Source organism: Sceloporus undulatus, chromosome 4, assembly GCF_019175285.1.
Source record: "Sceloporus undulatus isolate JIND9_A2432 ecotype Alabama chromosome 4, SceUnd_v1.1, whole genome shotgun sequence".
In the NCBI taxonomy this organism is placed as follows: Eukaryota; Metazoa; Chordata; class Lepidosauria; order Squamata; family Phrynosomatidae; genus Sceloporus; species Sceloporus undulatus.
The window spans coordinates 220672605-220692442 of NC_056525.1; the positions used below are offsets into that span (position 1 = coordinate 220672605).

Genomic DNA, 19838 nt, shown 5'->3' on the forward strand with positions numbered 1-19838 from the left:
CTGAAACTTTATTATTATTATTATTATTATTAACCTTTATTTATAAAGTGCTGTAAATTTACACAGCGCTGTAACCTGACCCTATGACAGCAGGGTTCCAGGTTGGCCTATCTTCCTTTGGGATACTGTAATTGATTGTAGGTTCACATTTTCCTTTTCCTCCCAATTGATGTTTAACATTCTGTGGTTCCTGGAACCACTGAAGTTGTTTTGAGAAGTTTCCTCCTCACAAATAGATCAGAAGTGGGAACAGGGGCATAGCCAAGGGGGGGGGCAGTCTGTGGGGTCTGGACCCCCCTTCCATTAGATACAATGAATGGTGTGTGCTGCTGTGCAGCCGTGCCCAAGCCCCATTATAATGGCGGCACTTAATCTGGACCCCCCCCTTCCCAAAATCCTGGCTATGTCCCTGGTGGGAAACATCTCTTTTGGTACTGTATTGCTGAACTCCAATCCCATCAAAATAGCCAGTTATGAAAGATGCTGATATAGTCCAACATCATCTGCAAGGCCACCCATTTCCCTTCCCCAAATTAAAGAACTCAAATCGTCCTTCCTGTATTTGTTTTGCAACCAACATTCAACACCACAGTGGACTGTTATTGTTTGGAGGGGGGGAGGTTGAGGGAGGCAGAATACGTATTTATTTGGTTCTTTTTTATTTTTACTGCTGCAAACTTCAGAGTTTCCTGAACAGGCTGATAGCTTCTCAATTTCTCAGGATTGCTCTGGCTCCAATCCTTTTAACACAAAAATATTCAAGCTCAATTACAGGGAACAATGATAAATGGATGCTAGATCCCAATGTTTCATTCTTGAATATGGTCTGTCCAAGTAAGTGAGTAAAGTAAAGTGTCCCTTAAAATTTTACAGCCATACTGATGCATCATAACATAGTAAGAATGTTAGTGAAATTAAATGTGAAGCACCAACTCCCTCTAGCTGCAGTTTCAAAATTTAGAATGACAGTAGGTATGCATAGTGCTATACTAATCCAGAGAAGTACACTGGATTGGGTAGACTTATACAGTACCCAAGAGCTTCAATTATTCAGATGGATGGGATGAGGCAGCTAATTCCCCACCACCATTCAACCTTAAGAGTTGCAACGAAGAGTTGGGAGATCCTCTGGAACAGTGGGAGATTGCAAGGGTGGAGGGAGTAATTGGCACAAAATTGCCACCCCACTATCTTCTAGTAGGAAATTACTTCAGGACCCCATTTTCTTTCTGAATAAAAGAAGCCTGCACATACAAGACGACAAATCTGGATTTAATGTTGTGAACCTTGCACCCAGATCCTATCAGCTGTAGGATCTGAAGTGAAAATGAACAGTCAGAATGGGATACAATTTCAGCTATCCCAGTGTTGCCAACAGGAACTTCACATGTAGGAAAGGAACATCACAGAAATTGCTGCCTGGAGATGCATTACTTGATGCGTAGCACTAAACAATAATTTGAATATCATGACAAATACTAATATTGCTGCCTTGAATTCTGTTTGAGGAGTAGGGTGGGAAATAAGTACAATAAATAAATAATATTGGCTTGCATGCATGTATTTAGTACGAAGGTTAATTATTGTTGTGTATCCTTTCCGACATATGGTGACTCTAAGGCGAACGTATCACAGGTTTTCTTGGCATGACTTTCAGAGGTTTGTCACTGCCTTCCCCTGAAACTGAATGCATGTGGCTTGTCCAGTCACTTCATGGCCAACCTGGACATTAAACCCTGGTCTCTAGAGTCATACTCCAACACTCAAACCACTACACCACGCTAGCTCAATACCCTTATTAGTACCACTGAAGTAAAACCATTCATGCTAGATCAGATCAACAGCATAGCCTACTTTATCCAGTGTCTCTGGGTCATCAGATGAAGGTATGGATTTCCATGCCTATAATGCTTTAGTAATTATACTGAAACTTTGTAATTATTTGTATTACACAATCAGATGCCTACCGTACTGTATTACATACTGACTCAGGCTAAATATTTTCCTTAACTTATAATTACTAGAAGAAATGTCAAAAAGAATGGAAGACCTGGAAAATCAATTAAGATACCGATGAAGTGTTCTGAACAGAAGTGCATAGTGTGTTGGATATTCATATGCGAATGTACCAAAGCTATCCGTAAAAAGTCTAGATTCTCCCATTAAAAAGGAGAATTTTAACTCTAGTACCGTATTATATTGCATTTTTTTTGCATTGTCTGGAGATGAAATGTTGTGTAGACTTTTTTCTAAGTGAGATAAGCTATGTAATATAATAAAATGGTGCTACAAAAAAGCATTTAAACTGGTTTAGAAATCTGTGCGGACATTCGTATTCTTTTTTCTAGAGCAGAATGCAGACATAATTGGACTTTAAAAGGCAAAACAAGTAGTCTTGTGGAGCTTGAAGTCTTTTGTGCAATACAACCCACTTCCTCATACATCCAAAAAGTGTACAGTCAGCCCTCCATATCCATGGATTCTTTATCCACGGATTCAACCATCTCAGCTTGAAAATATTTTCAAAATATATCCATTCCTAAAAGCAAACCTTGATTTTACCATTTTATATAAGGGACACCATTTTGCTATGCCATTATATTTAATGGGAGTTGAGCATCCACGGATTTTAGTATCCACGGGGGGTCCAGGGACCAAACTCCAACAGACACCAAGGGCTCACTGTATATGAAACAAAATCTTTAGGATATCACAATTTTCCTGCTGAAATGACTGAAATATTTCTCTGAAAAACACAGAAAGCAATTTCCCATGCTTTTGCTGTCACGCTAACAGAAGCATATGCAGAAGTGGCTTGACACTTCACTCATCCGCAGTTTGCCTTTTACGAATTAGTTTGTGGGAAAAACATTGGATGCTCCCCACTTAATCTAGGGTTTTTTTGTTGTTGTTAATCAGCAGATGCACATTTAGGAGCTGTACATAATGGTCTCACAAGTAGTTCTTCCCCTTAAAATTCTAAAAGCCACAGCATTTTTTCCCCAAAAAAATGTATTGTCGTCTCCTGAATAAAAATACTGGCGAAGGAGCAAAGTTGTTACATGGGGAAATGGGTTTATGCCAGAAAGTATATTTGGGTTATTACTACAATTTTCAATACAAATCAGCATTAATACTGAAAAAGACAAACAGACTGTTCAGACTTTGAATTATGCTGAAAACAAACTATGAGTCCAACAATATTGTTTCCTTTCCCAGTATCTACTGTTCTTTGCTGCCTTTTTTATCTCAAGCTCATCCAGGCTGCTTCTGCCAAATGGCAGCTGTTGCTAATTCAAGAATGAATAGATATGCCTCACTGCATAAAAGCCTTCTGGCCTCTGGTGTTTAACCCTACCTTTGCTAATGGTGTGCTGTGGACCCCAAAAGCTGTTTGTACCCCTTTTCCAGGAAATTCGCATTACTTCAAACTCCAAGTAATGAGCAATTCATTTGCCTTTTCCCCCTTTTAAATGGTTTGAAAATTTAACTTACTACCATAAGCTATTTGCAATCCAAAGAGTCTTTCTAAATTGAGTATGTTTCTTTCTGAATACCTGATGCTATGAAACCTTGTGGACAATCTACCCACTTGAGTTCAGAGCAGAGAATATCCCAATCTTATATTATTTATACTGGCATCAACTCTCAGAAGACTTGTGCTTAGGGCACTTTTAAGTTGATACTTGATTAATGCAGTCCTGCTTTGCAATGTCATGGCGAGAATTGACCTCTTTAGAGAGGAAGCTGCCATGCCAGACAACTATGGTCACAAAATTCACTACAACATCAACACTACTGTTAGTTGGCTTTCATTTTTAACTCACTGACTGATTAATGTTTTCCATCCTTCAGTATGTTTTGAACCAAGCATGAGCACCCAAATTTGCACAGCTGAGTTACGATTATCACACTTAGAGACAGCTATAGCTGGCAGAGATTAAAACGGGACATCTTAGCACGCACTGTCAAAGGAATAGCACCATACCGCCAATCACAAAATTATTTCCTCCTGAATGTTAAATCATTCGGCTAAATCCAACTAGAGTAAATATAGTGAATTGTAAATTTGATTTAACAAATTCTATTGATTCATCAGATCTACTCTAGCTAGGACTAACAATTACATTTAGCCCAAATTTGCATTTTCATTTAGTAACATGCCTTTGGCTTGCCCATCAAATCAAATATTATATTAGTCCTTGTTAAACCCGGAACATCAAACCCAAGAAATGCCTTTGGAAACCCTTTGCAAGGCCTTAGATCTGGGGCCTGTTTTCAACAGCCAAGTTAAAGTTGGTCATTATAAAAGTTTTAGTGATGACACATTTTAAAATCAGTTCATCAGCTAGTTATTATGTGCTTTCAAGTCAACTCCAACTGATGGCAAACCTATTGTATGGTGTTTGTTTTTTTGTGTGTGTGCGTTTTTAACAAGATTTATTCGGAGGTTTGCCACTGTCTTCCTCTAAAGCTGAATGAGTGAGTGTGACATACCCAATATCACCCAGTGTGTTTCCATGGCTGAAGGGATTCAAACCCTTGTATCCCTGAGTCCTAGTCCAAGACTCCACACTGGCTCTACATGTTATACTAGTCTAGATACAATTTGCTTGCTATAGCCCTAATTTCAGTTTACCTAAAACAAAGTATGCAACTGAAGTTAACCCATTTTACCTCACTTCATTTACCCTGTTATCACCTGTACATTTACATTGTAAATTTCTTGAACTGACTGACTGCATTTTAAAAAGTGCCATGCATAATGGCACTGCTAAATAACATGTTCCACCACACCTGGATATCAAACAATGTAAACTAAAGCCCCAATGTACTGTTATATAATTTTCTTGTACACCGCTATGATCTATTTGGAATAGCGGTTTATAAATAAAACATATTATTATTATTATTATTATTATTATTATTATTATTATTATTATTATTATTATTATTAAAAATAGCATCCAAGTCATGCCCACTTGTCTGCACAACATAAATGTACAACTGGTGAGAACCAAGTGTGCATTTAGCAGGATCCACTGTGCAGCTGCATTCTCTGGCTTTGCTATCACACTGACACATTTAATTTCCAACTAAATTACATTATCTTGCTTTTCCTTTGACTTCCATCTTTACTGGGAAACTGTTTTGCCTTCCAACAAAACTTCCACACCTTCATGCATCCAACTCATGAAAGGACGTGCCAATAACAGAGTTATAACCAATTTTATTACATAAAATTTAAACTTCTGCCATGTTTACTTTTCACTGGTTTGCTCTGGCATGCTTCTAATGATGTCAGAGTCGCCTGTTGGGAAGGAAAAAAAAACATTTTTAGCATCAATGGCTTTAAAGCAAAGCTCAATTCCATAATGAAGATGCCTAAATCCCGATGTTAAAGAACGTAGCACAGCAAAAACACATTCTCTCTATTTTCATGAATTTTAAAACACTGTTAGATTTTAAGTTTACATTTTTAAATAATTCCCAATTATTCCAGATATATTGAATAGTATAACATGTAGATGTTACTTGCAGTTAAAAACCAGGACTAGGGAGATGAACTAGCCCTGGGGACACACTACATAGTAATAATATAGCGAATGTCTAGCCTGCCCTGATCACTGAAGCATCAAGACAGCGAGAATATTCGCATTGTTTTTATAATTCCACAATACTGTACAATGGATTTTCACAGGAGAATTATATTAAATATACTTCATGCTTCAAAGGTGCTACATGATGGATTAATTTCTAGGCTCAGGCCTGCTGTGGACTGCATACTCTGAGTCCAGAAAATATCTTGGAATAAAATAACCAAATGCCTCATTTAGAACTACCCATTTCCACTGAATTATATAAGCCATGGATCAGTTTCAGAAATCCCCGATCAATTCTTTTTCCTAAAGACTTTTTTTTAAAAAAATCAATGTAAAGTGTCTGGGAGTTCTGAGGTTTGTAGAAAAAAGCTGAACAAACAAAATTTGGCCTGTTAATCTGATATTAGCAACAGTTCTCACAAAATATTCATGAACAGAAGAACTTTTCCATAAGTTACCGTAATGATTTTAGGATGCAGCAAGAACCTATGCAAATCTATAACTAATTATGTCAAAGTGACGTTGCTAAATCAAAGCCAAGTCATTCCAAATCTGCACTAGATTATACATTCTTTATTTAAATGCTGAAAGCCAGAGAATCCCAGACAAAAAGTATTAGATACATTTAAGAATCTCAAATGTTTCCAAGCACGTAACTCACATACAACACACAAACGTACCTGGGTCAATGATGGCCAATGTACATACTCTGTAGTACTTTCCACAAGCTGTACCCAATTCAATATTGTTGCCGCTGTAGTGGTGTACACCAGTTTTGGCCAACATAGCGTAGTACTCAATTTCTGATTTCCTGAGAATTAAACCCACACAAAAGTTAACATGTATGCTTAAATTATTTGTATAGTATCCACACTAAGCTGTAATTCAACAGCATTTAAATCAATGGAACAAAATTCTCATTTTTTTTACAGGAAGCAAAAAGAGGATGGCCAATATGTATGCTGAGAATCAGATGTGTTCCCAGCCATTTTTGCAGTCCTATTTCCTCAATACACTGCAACTGCAGTTAAGTATGGTGTTGAAATTTGGGAGCATAACAAATAACCATTTCCTTCCTCCCTTTGTTCAGATGTGACAGCAATGCTCTGCCCTGGCAATCTGCAACTCTAATGGTACCGAAGTACACTCTGGCATCCTCCTGCTGCAGTTGCTACTCAATTCTGATGGCAACTCTGGCAGCAGCCACCAAATTTCAGCAGTGAAGCCAGTCCCCACAGGGGAAGCACAGGAGATGGGAATGTGTACCTCACTGGACTAAATTAATATAACCATGCATACATGTCAAAATTTCGCTTGAGCACTAAAACAAAGCTTTTTCCAGCTGTTAGTTGAAGGCCTCCATGATTTACACCCAAAACAGACTTACATTTTTAGAAGAGGGTGAAATAATAGTTGTGTACATTCAAGTCATTTCCAGCGTATGGCGACCCTAAGGCAAGTCTATCATGGGTTTTTCTTGGCAAGATTGGTTAGAGAGGATTTGCCTTTGCCTTACCTAAGGTCATACACTGGGTTTCCATGGCTGAGTGGGGATTTGAACCCTGGTCTCCAAAATCATCCTCCAATACTCAAACCATTATATCATGCTTATTCTTGAATTAATAGTTAGCATTACAAAATCTTTCTGTGCCATAGCATAAATACCTCTGGTATGGCGTACTACATCAATGGACATACATTCCAAAGAACAGGCCAACACTAAAAGACTCCATCACATTCCTCTGGTGTGCATATTGCTCAGGACTTTCAGTTTTTACCATCCTTCAAAACTCACCCTGCCAGGTATATCTCCTAACTAGATTTCTGAAGCTGCTAGCAAGAGGAAGAGTTCCCTGACATTTCTTGCACCAATTACAGCTTCTACATACATACTGGATGAGCAGAATAAACCCAAAGGTACACTTTGCGCACTCTAATGTGATGAAGAAGCCATTCTCACACTTACAATATATTCAAGAATGAAAAGACATCTCATGGTTTATTTAAATAATAATAATAATAATAATAATAATAATAATAATAATAATATGATTTATTTGTATACCGCTTTTCCTACGATCAAAGCATAATTTAATTGCCAGGTGCTTTGAAACTCTTCCTCCCTAACAAATACAAAGGACACTTTTCTATGATTAAATATTCTAATAGTTTTACAGTCTTAAAGACATTTTCATAACTGTATTATAATACCATCAAGCCTAATGGAATCTGTTTTTATTAACTTAGTCCAGTTAAAGCATTACTTCACATTGCTGAAAAAACAAAGCAAAAAGAAGTGATAGCAATTTTGAAATTTGCTCTCCAATAGTTCACTAGCAGGTGTTATAAGGATTACACAAGAATAAAAATTACTCAAGAACAAGGCTTCAATATTTATATCAGATATGAGCTTAAATTCCTATCACTTCTCCCACCTATTTTAAGGGGGGGAAGTAAAATAGCCAGTTTCAAGCTTCCTCTTTTGGGAAAAACCTGAGAGCAGGACAAGAGGGGCAAAAATATTCACCAATTAGGATACTAATACTCAGCTCAATTATGGACAAGTATTCTACTCTGACTGAATACAGAGAAAACCTCCCACCACCTTAAATCAACAGTTTTTAAAAGTTTGGTCCTCAAGGCGCTTCAACTCCAGAAGCCCCAGTCTGTTTGACCAACAGTCTGGAATTCCAGAAACTAAAGTTGAAAATATCTGGAACAACAAAGTTGGGGAACCATTGTCCGAAATGAAACACTCACCAGAGTGATGGTGGTAAGCAAAAAGTATGTAACTTGCTATGTTATCACTATCATAATACTTATTTTCATCTTTATGAAAGGTAGGCTACCAGTACAATTCCATAAATGTTTACTCAGATATGCCTACTCTTTTCAATGGGTGTAATTTTCAGGTATACAGTGGACCCTTGTTATACGCTGGGGTTTGGTTCCAAGATCTCCCGTGTATAACAAAATCCGTGTATGCTCAAGTCCCATTGAATATAATGACACAGCAAAATGGTGTGCCTTATAAAAACTGGAAAATCAAGGTTTGATCATTGAAATTTATAATTTTAAAAACATTTTCAAACCGTGTATGCTTGAATCTGTGTATAAAAAATCTGTGTATAAGAAGGCTCAACTGTACAATGAATTGCAGTATATTTTGAGAAATATATTTTTTAAAAAATCTAAACATCATGCCTTATTTATCTAAATTAAATACAGCATCCAGTAAATGCACGCTTACCTCAAAGCAGGACAATTGTTGGCTAAGATAACCAACTTAGCTTTGCCCTGCCGGATCATTTTCAGAGTCTGTTTGTATCCAAGTACATATTTACCACTTTTCATAACCAGTTGAAGTCTAGAGTTTATGGACTCCAGGGACTTTTTCTACAAAAAAAAGTAATATATAGCTTTCGAGATTATTTCAACATTTCATAGTGCATTTATACATTACATCACACGTACAAAAAGAGCTCCTGGACTTATTTACACAGGCATACCTGTTAACAAAGCCTCTGACAAAGAAACTCCTGTATGCAAAGACTTTTTATACCTGTCCCAGCCTGCTCCCCCCCCCCCCCCCCTCTATCTAGCTGGAAGCTTTTTTTAGCAGTTTCAGCACTGAGGATGAAGAAGGAGCGAGGGAGGGACCAATAAGACTTTTGGGTTGCAGCAGTGTGTCTTTAGTAATCAACACAATAAAGCTTGAGCTGGGCCAGAATACAATTCTGATCTAGAAAATTCTACTGTAACTGTGTGCACTTACCAACAACAAGCAAGGTAAAAAAGCTCAGAATCCCTTACTGAGCATGTGCGAACAGCAAAACAGAAAGAAAGGGAGAGACCAGCCTACTTCTCCTGGTACTCCCTTGCATGTTAAAAAAGAAGCAGCAGCACAGACCTGCATGTTTGGCCACCAAAACAGAAATAATTTAGTAAGTGGAGGCTGATGAAAGTAAGTCTTCCCTAGATGCATTTTGGAAGAAGCCTTTGAGTGGTCTCAAGATGATTCAAAATCTTTTTGTTTATTATTATTATTTTATTTTCTTATATCCTGCCTTTCTCCCAATATAGGGATTCAAGGTGGTGAACAAGTATAAAACAATACCATTTAAAAAATACAAAATATTAAAATACATAAATATACAATTTAAAAAAACCAAAACAAACAAGCTTCATTTATATACCGCTTCATACTGCCTAAGCAGTGTCTAAGCAGTTTACAACTGTAAGCTAATTTGCCCCCAACAGTCTGGGTACTCATTTTAGCAACCTCAGAAGGATGCAAGCCTGAGTCGAGCTTGAGCCCTTTTGCTGGTCTTGAACTCGCAACCTTATGGTTTTGAGTGAGTGGCTGCAGTACAGGTATTTAACCACTGCACCACTCACTCAAAACCATAAATATTAAAACAATTGGTTAGCCCAGCATTAAAAACCCAGTCCTTCTCTGCTTAATAGGCAAAGGAACGTCTTTACCTGGCGTCAGAAGGATAATAAGGATGATGCCATCCTGGCCTCTTTAGGGAGTGAGGTCCAAAACTTGGGAGCAGCCACTGAGAAGGCCCTCTCTCTTGTTCCCACCAAACACACCTGAGAGGGTGGTGGGACAGAGAGAAGAGCCTCACCAGATGCTCTCAGTGCTCTGGTGGGTTCGTATAGGGAGATATGGTCCTTCAAATACCCTGGACCCAAAGCTCACCAGACCTAGTTATTTTATTTCACATATGCATGTTGTTAGTTTGAAATAAAAAAGTTGCTGGATCATATTACAAAAATTCTGCTTTTTGTGCTGTAGGAATCTATCTCCATTCTTTCCATGTTACTTCTGCCTCTGGTACCAAAGTTTATGAAAAAAAAGTAATGCCCAGGAACACAATCTATTTTGTTAACAAAGGTATAACTGTATTCTGAACATCTAGCCTACTTCCATTTAAGTAGACATATCCCAATATACTCAACCTTAATATTCTGCAAACTTGTATCACATTTTGAAATTGCATAACAATGATTATAAATCCCAAATTTCAACCTTATTAGATATTTTTAACTTTTTTTAAAATTCCTCTCAAATCAAACTAGGCAAAAAGTGAACATAATCACATATTCAAGTTTTAAAACATGGGCTTGGAAAGAAAACATGATCATGTTTCAATGAAAAACAATGTTTAGTACTATTATAAGTTCCCTTTAGTTTTCCAAACTGTTTTGTGGAAATACAGTTTATTCAGGCATGTTTGCAATATAAGCTGCCTCTTGAGTTACCAAGTATTAATTATTTTTTCTACCCTTACATTTTTCTTTTTAAAACTCTCAAATGCACATAACTACTTTTTGTTGTTGTTAACTGCCCTCAAGTCAACCTCAATTCATGGTAACCCTGTAGATGACACATCTCCAAGCTTCCACTGCTCTGCTTGAGTCTTGTAGATTCAGGCCCATGACCTCCCCAATTGACTCTAGCCATCTGGTGTGCGATCTTCCTCTCATTCTACCATACCTTTCCTACAACAGCCTTAATCTGATCATCTTGGCTTCTAGGAAAAGACTTGATCTGTTGAAGGACCTATTTGTTTGTCATTTTGACTGTCCTCAGCACTATTCTCCAGCACCACATCTCAAATGTGTTTGTTTTCTGTTGGCTTTCTTCACTCTCCAGCACTCACACCCATACATGGGGATGGAGACTACAATGGTCTGGACTATTCTAACTTCAGTGATCAGTTGCATATCTTTGCTCTTTATAATCTTGTCAAGTTCTTTCATAGCTGCCCTTCCCGTTCCTAATCTTATTCTGATTTCTTAGCTGCAGTCTCCCTTCTGATCAATGTTTGATCCAACGTACAGGAAATCTTTTAACTATTTCAATTTTCTCATTGCCTAGGTTGAATTTCTATAGATCCTCCATGGTCATTATTTTTGTTTTCATTGGCCTGTTACAGACGGGCATCCTTGTATGCGAGGAGCGCGTACTAGGATTAGAAAGGGGCATCCTTTCCGGACGCTCCCAACCCTAATATGCGCTCAGCACGTCCAAAATGGTGGCGCGTGTTCCACACGGGGGCCGCCATTACGAGGTCACGAACACGCCGCCTCCAAATGAGGTGGCGCAGACGTGACGTCTTTGCACCGCACAAGGGCGCCTAGAGCATCCTTTTTGTGGCACACGAAGGAGCTCCGAAACGGAGCTCCTTCCGCAATTTGCATCGCTGGTGCAGCCTTTAGACGGCTGCGCCAGCGACGCGAGGGAGAAAGGGGCCGAGTGGCCCCTTTCTCCTCCTCTCTGCCACCACCGGGTTTCCTTGGGGCATGAAGCCCCAAGGAACCCCTTTCCAGGCCACAGGGAAGTGGCCTTTTGCCGCTTCCCCGCAGCCTGGAAAGCGGCGGATCGGGGGCCCTGAGGCTGCCGTTCTAGCAGCTGAGGCCCCAATCTGGTGGGGAGAGGAGCGCCTACAGGCCACCCCAAAGAGGCGGTCTGTAACGCACCTTTATGTTCAGCAGCAAGCCTGCCTTTGTACTTCTCTGACCTTTCTTAGCAATTGTTCCAAGTCTATGATTGTTAATGTTCCTTCCTCCTATTTTCACTCCTCCTACTTAAATCCTAAAACTTGTTAATTTTAAATCACCTGGCTTCTTACTATACATAGTTACAATTGCATGGACAGTTCTCCCTAAATCTAATTAAGACAACATTTTCATTCACCCACCCCCTTCACAGCACCAATTTAAGATGGGTAACTAGCTATTTTATCAATCAGATAAACTCAGGTCACAAGGTAAGTGTGGATGTCTGAAAAACCATAACTGTTGTGGTAAAGGCTCCACGTTCAACTGGAAGCAGCAAGGAACTAAATGAAGAAAATAAAAAACTGGGTCCAGCAATTCTGTATCATTATCAGAGAGAAAATTATGAACAGATGGCTATTCTTCCTATGAAGGGATGTCAAACTGAAGATAGAGATGTTTGTTTTCTGCAGCTCCAGACAATAGGACGCGGACCAATGGATGCAAATCACAGGAAAAGAGATTCCACCTAAACATTAAGTGGAACTTCCTGACAGTAAGAGCTGTTTGACAGTGGAACACACTTCCTTGGAGTGCGATGATCTCCTTCTTTGGAGGTTTTTAAACAGAGGCTGGATGGCCGGCCATCTGTCGGGGGTGCTTTCACTGTGTATTCCTGAATGGCAGGGGGTTGGACAGATGGCCCTTGAAGTCTCTTCCAGCTCTATGTCCTATGACAGTCTTTTGTGAGAGGTGGAGGACACACATCTTCCACTCTATCTCTACTATCTTTTATCCTCCCCTTCTCCAGCAGTGTGCAGAGATGCCACTGCTGCTGCTCGCATCTCTTTTTCCTCCCTCCCTTTATCATATGCTGCTGGGATGTGCATGGTGGCTCTTACTGCTACCACAACTGTCTAGTCCTATGGTTGGGTGCATATAACTCCCTCTTTAGTGAACACATGGTTGGGCTGGGGCCTTTACAGGGCCTCTACCACATGAGGGAGTGGAATGGGGCAGGGATATTAAAATAAATTCATTCATTCATAGTATTTATACCCCGCTCTTCAGCTACAAAGGCTTTCAGAGAGCTGACATATTGCTGACTGTTCCCTGCCCTTAGACTTAAAATCTAAAAAGACATGACACAAAAGGAGAAGGGAATCAGTGGGGAAATGGATCAGGTAAAGCAGATCCTGACAGTTCTTCTCTCCCTCCAAGGCCAGGGTGGTAGTACTTAAAATGAAGGTTTTCTAGGAGATTCTAGGCCTTTAATCTTCCTCTGGGGCTAGGCCTGGTGGAACTGTGCCTGCTTCTTCTCTCCCTCTGAAGCCCTTCATCTGTCTTTTCACTAAGTTACTGCTTTGGGGTCTCCTTCAACTCTGGGACTCTATAGTGGTCCCTCCACATTTGCTGGGGTTAGAGGAACCACTGTTCTTTTTACCTAAGAGAACACATATCTAGGAATATCTAGGTCCTCCAGTGCAACTCTATGTCAACACCTACCAGAGATTGATCATAGAATCAAGAAGGACGACCTACAAATGGCCGGAGAAGAGTTTTTTTCTAGGAGCTTCTAGGTTTTCCAGCACAACTCTTTGGTCAACTTCGAGCAGAACTGTGCTGGAGGACCTAGACTCCCAGGTAGAAAGAATGCATTAATCAAAACTGCAAATAATCAAATCTGCAGAAGTCATGGCAGTTGGAGGGACAGCCGTTCTATGCTGCTGGCAAGAAAGCACTACAAATGGGACACCGCCTATGAAACTATTGGGGGCAGTGGTGTCACCAGAGGGGTAGAGACCGCAGCAGGTGACACCACTTCTCCTCTAACACCTACCTTTTGGCAAAAAGGGGCTGTGGCATTCATCTACTTCCCTGTAAAATGCTTTAGGAGATAGTGGGACTGGGATGAACCTCAGTGGGAGAAGAAAGGAGAGGCCCCAGGATTTTTTTAAAATTAAAACTTCAAATTTCAACATTTTAATTTTTTAATTTATTTTTAAAAAATATACTTTTTAAATTTTCTTTAAAAACATCACATTTTAACCAAATGTTCACTATGTATATGTAAATACATTTATGCTGCGCGTATGGTATTGTAATTTGAAGATATAATTTTAATGCTGCTAGTTGTTTATGTCACAACTAAAGGCCTCTTTTGTGGCTGCCCCTTATATTCTGGAGCTCTCTTCCCAGGGAGGCCAGAAGGGCCCCTTCCTTGTTATCCTTCCGCCGGAGGCTAAGACCCACCTGCCTAGACATGGATTTAAAACAGCAAGTTTTTAAAGCATGGGATGGTGTTGCATTGCATTAAAGTATTCTTTTAACATTTTTATCTTTAACTGTATTTAATTCTTTTAACATGTAACTTGTTTTAACATTTCTATCTCAGTGTGCTATTTTTGTATGCTTTTAGTTGCACTTTTTTCTAATGTTGCAAGTTCCAGTTTTGGGAATAGGGTGGGATATAAATAAATATAATCATCATCATCATTAAATTCAGTGGTACTGTAGATGGGAATTATGACTGATGAGAAACACTGGTGCAAAAAAGGGCCATACTAAAACAAATGACAGTGCTTGCCCACAGGAGTCGGTAATGGGCTGGATGAAGGAAAACGGAAGTAGTACTCCATAAGACAGTCCCTGGAGAAAAATACTTGCCCAAATGGAGTCCCTGGAGGATGCTTGCTATGGGCTCTCTATGGAGGCTTATCTGCTGCCTGCATGGCAGGGCTCTGGGCTGGATGGCCCTTGGGGTCTCTTCCAATCCTATGAAGTAGCGTCTTTTGTTTTAGGACGTACCCCCCAAACAAGGCATCGCTAAGGGTTCTGTATAGTGTGACATGAAGGGAGCAGGGCAATGGGCGTCTCTGTGTGACTCCACTGACTGGGGTCCCCGGATCCTCCCCTGCCCTCTGCACCCAAGTGAGTCCGAGGCCTCGTCCCTCCCTCGCCTCCTTTTAAGCCGAGGCCGCCGGGAGGAGGACCGAGCGCAGCGCCACGTGAAGAGCGCCCGGCCTGCTTGCTTTCCGCCCTCCTCCACTCACCGTCTTCTTGGCGGCCACCATCTTGCCGGCTGCTGACGAAGGCCCTGCCGTTTACCTGCAGAAGGGAAAACAGGAGCGTTAACGCTGCCCTCAAACAGACAAACAACTAACCCGCCCCTTCAGAAAGAGAGCCCTCACCAGAGAGGCCCCTCAAGATGGCCGGCAGCGAGGAAAAGGAAGGAGCGCCCACAATGCACCGCGCGAAGCCCACGCCGCCAAGAGCTACTCTCGCGAGAGGATGAACTCTTCTTCCTCCTCTCCCCCCTCCGACCAGGTTGCCATGACGGCGCCTTCGGGCATGCGCAGTCGGCCGCTGTTGTTCTTGCCTGAAGAGGGCGCCAAAGAGGCAAAAAAGAAGGCTCTTCCGGCTCAGTCGAACATACTCGCGGGAAGGCATTAAGCCAGGGCTATCCAAGTGGACCCGGAGTGGGTTATTTCTGCAGTGTGTTCTGGCACCTTTGACGCCGCTTTTAACTGACATGGAATCCTGGGAATGATTGCAGTTTATTGTGGCACCAGAGCTCTTTGACAGAGAAGGCTAAATGTCTTACAAATCTACAGTTCCCAGAATTCCATAGCGTTGAGTCAAGGCTGCTAAAGCGGTCTCATACTGGATTGGCCTGTTCAAGAACCCACTGGTTTGTCTTTCTGGCAGTCCACGGTCTCCTCCTCAGCACTCTTCTCCGGCCCTGCGTCTCAAATGAGTTGCTTTTCTTTCTGTTGTCCATCTCTTGCACCCAAATAAAGTGACGGGGAGCCTTGTACGATTCTGACGTTCACACTCAAGTGTATATCTTTACTCTTTAGGCTCTTTCCTAGTTCTTTAAATATCTAACCGGACATTTCTTAAAAGAATAAAGAAATTGCTCTGGGTCCTAGTCTCTGGAGCAGCAGAAAACAAGTTTGCTGCCTCCTCAATATGACATCCAAACATTTAGACAGGGTTATCATATCACCCCTTAACCTTCTCTTCTTCAGGCTAAATACCCCCAGCTCCTTAAGACTTTCTTCATAAGGCATGGTTTCCAGACCCTTCACCATTTAGTCCCCCTCCTTTGGACACGCTCCATCTTCTCAACATCCTTTTTGCATTATACTGCCCAGAACTGGACACAATATACCAGGTGGGGCCTGACCAAAGCAGAACAGAGTCTTAACACCTTTGAAAATAGAGTATAGCACCTCTTGCAGTACCTTTGAGACTTTGGTCCACAACACACTGCAGAAATAATCCAGTTTGAGACCGCTTTAACTGCCCTGGCTCAGTGCTAGGGAATCCTGAGAGTTTATTATGACACCAAAGCTCTCTGACAGAGAAAGCTAAATGTCTCACAAAACAACAGTTCCCAGTACTCCCTATCATTGAGCCAGGGCAGTCAAAGCAGTCTCAAACTGGATTATTTCTGCAGTGTGTTTTGGACCTAAGATAGGGCGTTATCAGACAAGGGCAATTGGAAGTATAATCCTATGGCAATCTGAACACAATCATGGGGTTTAATGTTATTGCGTGATAGACTACCACACACAAATTCGGACAATGGCATGCTATTGGGAAGCCAGTTTGAATGTAATTCACATTCACGTAAATTCGCTGAATTAGCAAATTCATGTAAATGCGTTCTGGCCCCACTTACTTTTCATTCGAAATTAAGAGAAATTCCTCATGTGTCTCAAAGCTTGTCTCAAAGGTGCTGCAAGATCCCTTTGCATACTGATTTTCCAGACTTACACAGCCATGTCTTAGAACACTACTATGCCATAGTTTCTGCAGTAGCATAAATCTGCAAACACTCTGAATTATATGTGGAGATTCAAAATTAGAAATGCTTTTTAAAATTTAAATAAATGCAATGCCTCTTGCTAGAGTGAGTGGGCTCTTGAGGCACTAATTTATGTAGAAGGGCAACTTATTTCTCTATACATCGGTCTGAGACTGGACACCCCTTCAAAAATAGGATTGCTTTCTGCAGTCTCTCTAATGCAGGATCATTCACTGGGCAAGAGTACACATGGCCACCCAAATTCAAGCAGCATGTGGTGATGTTCAAATCACTACCCAAAACACTGCTCTTAATCGGCCATCTCTTCTCAGTTACAGTATGCAAAGGGATCTTGCAGCATCTTTGAGACAAACTGAATGAAATAAGCTGATAGACTTGAGCCTACTTCCTCAGATACATGGAGTGGAGGGTCCTCTGGACTCTCAGTTAGTCTCAAAGGTGATACAAGATTCCTTTGCAAAAGGGAAAGAATAATGTTAAAATGACAAGTCTTCCCTCTAGTGGAAGTAACTCTTCCAACATCGTCATACCAAATACTGTATGAAGTACAGTACTGTATATACTCATGTATACTATAAGTCTAGAACCTTTAGTCAAAAAATTGACAACCCCCCTCCCCCCCAAAAAAAACCTGTACTTTAATTCTTATTTTTAAAAGAAACCATTCCCTGGTGAAAGGCAAGAGTGTCATATGTCCCAGAAGCACTGACCTCCTCTACTTTCTCATCCTTCCAGCCTTTAGTATGAGCACAAAGCAGCCTGCTGAAATTTTGAAAGTTTTTTGACATTGTTTTCCTTTGTTTCATTAGATCCTTTGTTCATGCACCTTTTACCTTCAGCTTATCCATGGGTCATATCAAAATCCATAATTTTGGCCCCAAAACCTGCCTTTGATTTATATGCGAGATTAACTTATAGTACACTCATCCCTCCATATTTGTGGCTTTGATATTTGCAGATTTGATTATTCATGGATTTGATTAATATGTTCTTTCTAGGAATATCTAGGTCCTCTAGTGCAACTCTGTGGTTAACTTAAACTAAAAGTTGCACTGAAAGACCTAGAGATTCCTAGAGAGAATACTCTACTTGGCATCTGTAGCTCCTCCAGTGCAGTTCTGTCGGACGTTGACCACAGAGTTGCACTCGAGGACCAGAGATTCCTAGAGAGGCGTCCTCTCAGGTAAAAACATGGTGTTTTTGTTATTTGCGGTTTTTCCATATTCATGGTGGTCTTGAGCCCCTAACCCTAGCGAATATGGAGGAGCAAGTGTATATACAGTAGTGAAGAAGTGGCAAAACCACCTCTGGGTCTTCTTTGCCTAAGAAAACCCTATGAAATTCATAAGATTGCCATAACTTGACAGGCGACTTGAAGGCACAGGCACATAGATATTACAGATATCCCTGGATATGGAAGAGCCCCATATGAATCCCACTAAGACAAATTTAATTCATAATGTATAGAATATGCTGCATAGCTCAAGAATGTTTACACATTGTGTGCGGAAACCAAAGTAAAAGGTAATGAGCAGGTAAAAAGTGGAGGTAGCTCAGGAAAAATGCACACAAAGCAGCGTTACCTGTAGGTTAAGGGGGCTTAGCATACCTGCCAAGGCAAATGTGACAATGTCATTTTGAACAGAATGGCCTTTTCTTGACAATTTGTAGAATTTTAACAAATCTAATAATTACATTAACAAGACCAAATATTAACCATATTAATATAATATTAACTACATTCACCAAATATTTTACTATGGTCACCAAATTTCATTTTACTTAAATTATTCCTAGGTAAATATGCAGAGGAGTAGACTTTTAGGTCCAAAACATAATGCAGAAATAATCCAGTTTGAGACTGCTTTAACTGCCCTGGCTCAATGCTAGAAAATTGTAGTTTTGTGAGACATTTAGCCTTCTCTGTCAGAGAGCTTTGGTGCCACAATAAACTACAATTCCTATTATTCCCTAGCACTGAAACAGGGCAGTTAAAGTTGTCTCAGACTGGATTATTTCTGCAGTGTGTTTTGACCATAAAAGCTTTCAAAATGTAGACCATATAGAAAGCAATGCAGCAATTTAGTCTGGATGCTGTTACATCAAAAGGTCACAAAACTCTGGAAATCTGACTCAGACGCATCTATGGACCTATACAGACAGGCCAAAATAAAGCTGCTTTGGGGTCACTTTGGAGGTATGCTGTTTAAACGACACAGACATCTTAAGAGGCCAGAAGCTGTGCCAAAGCTGCGCTCCAGTCTGTAGGTCTGGACTGTGGCTTTGGTGTAGCTTCTGGCCTCTTAGGACACTTGCATCATTTAAACAGTATATCTCCAAAGTGACCCGAAACAGCTTTATTTTGGCCTGTCTGTACGGGCTCAATACTGACACCACTTTAAATGATGTAGCTTCATTCTATGGAATCCTGGGGATTGTAGTTTTATAGGTTCTTTAGTAATCTCTTCCAAAAAGTGCTCATACCTCACAAAACTACAAATCACCGTTAAAACGGTGTCAAGCTGCATTATTTCTACAGTATAGATATACTCCTTTGGCTGATCAGATTTCAGCAGGCATCGCCCTCCTAGATTCAAGTATATCTGTGTAGTTTGAGGGTTTGTATCTTAGCTTGTATTTTAAATTTTAAAAACCTATTTCAAAATACAAGCTAAGTTTCTGAATAACATCCTGGAGCCAGTAGTATCCTTCTAGCAAATTTTGTTTTGCAATGCACATTGTTGGATGCCCCCCCCCCCCAGCTATCCCTGAGTGAGAGGAAGTATTTCTTTAAACAGAAGTATGAATGAAGATAATGGTTTAGTGACACACTACATATATTAATACATGTGTATTCACAACTGTACATATAACGTCCTCTCCTCAGAGGA

General features: G+C 40.3%; 3 protein-coding genes and 1 non-coding gene across 9 annotated transcripts in view; 1 reads left to right on the top strand and 3 right to left on the bottom strand.

Annotated features, from left to right (window-relative positions):
• The window catches only part of MATN2 (matrilin 2), a 62141-nt gene extending 59832 nt beyond the window's left edge, over nt 1-2309 (top strand). For all 5 annotated transcript variants that reach the window (XM_042464930.1, XM_042464929.1, XM_042464933.1 and 2 more), the window contains one exon: nt 2022-2309. In XM_042464930.1, coding sequence (XP_042320864.1) covers nt 2022-2077 — 56 coding nt within the window. In that variant the 3' untranslated portion in view covers nt 2078-2309. The remainder of the gene's footprint in view (nt 1-2021) is intronic.
• The window catches only part of STK3 (serine/threonine kinase 3), an 881840-nt gene that overhangs the window by 440332 nt on the left and 421670 nt on the right, over nt 1-19838 (bottom strand). The window lies entirely within an intron of this gene.
• Nucleotides 5211-15406, bottom strand: RPL30 (ribosomal protein L30). Its single transcript, XM_042464951.1, has 5 exons — nt 15305-15406; nt 15167-15221; nt 8854-8999; nt 6284-6414; nt 5211-5311 (listed from the first exon to the last, which is right to left on the bottom strand). The coding sequence occupies exons 2-5, from the start codon at nt 15185-15187 to the stop codon at nt 5262-5264; spliced, it is 348 nt and encodes a 115-aa protein (XP_042320885.1). The 5' UTR covers nt 15188-15221; nt 15305-15406; the 3' UTR covers nt 5211-5261.
• Nucleotides 5527-5659, bottom strand: LOC121930223. The gene has a single exon (XR_006103873.1). It is a non-coding gene; the product is annotated as a small nucleolar RNA SNORA72 (small nucleolar RNA).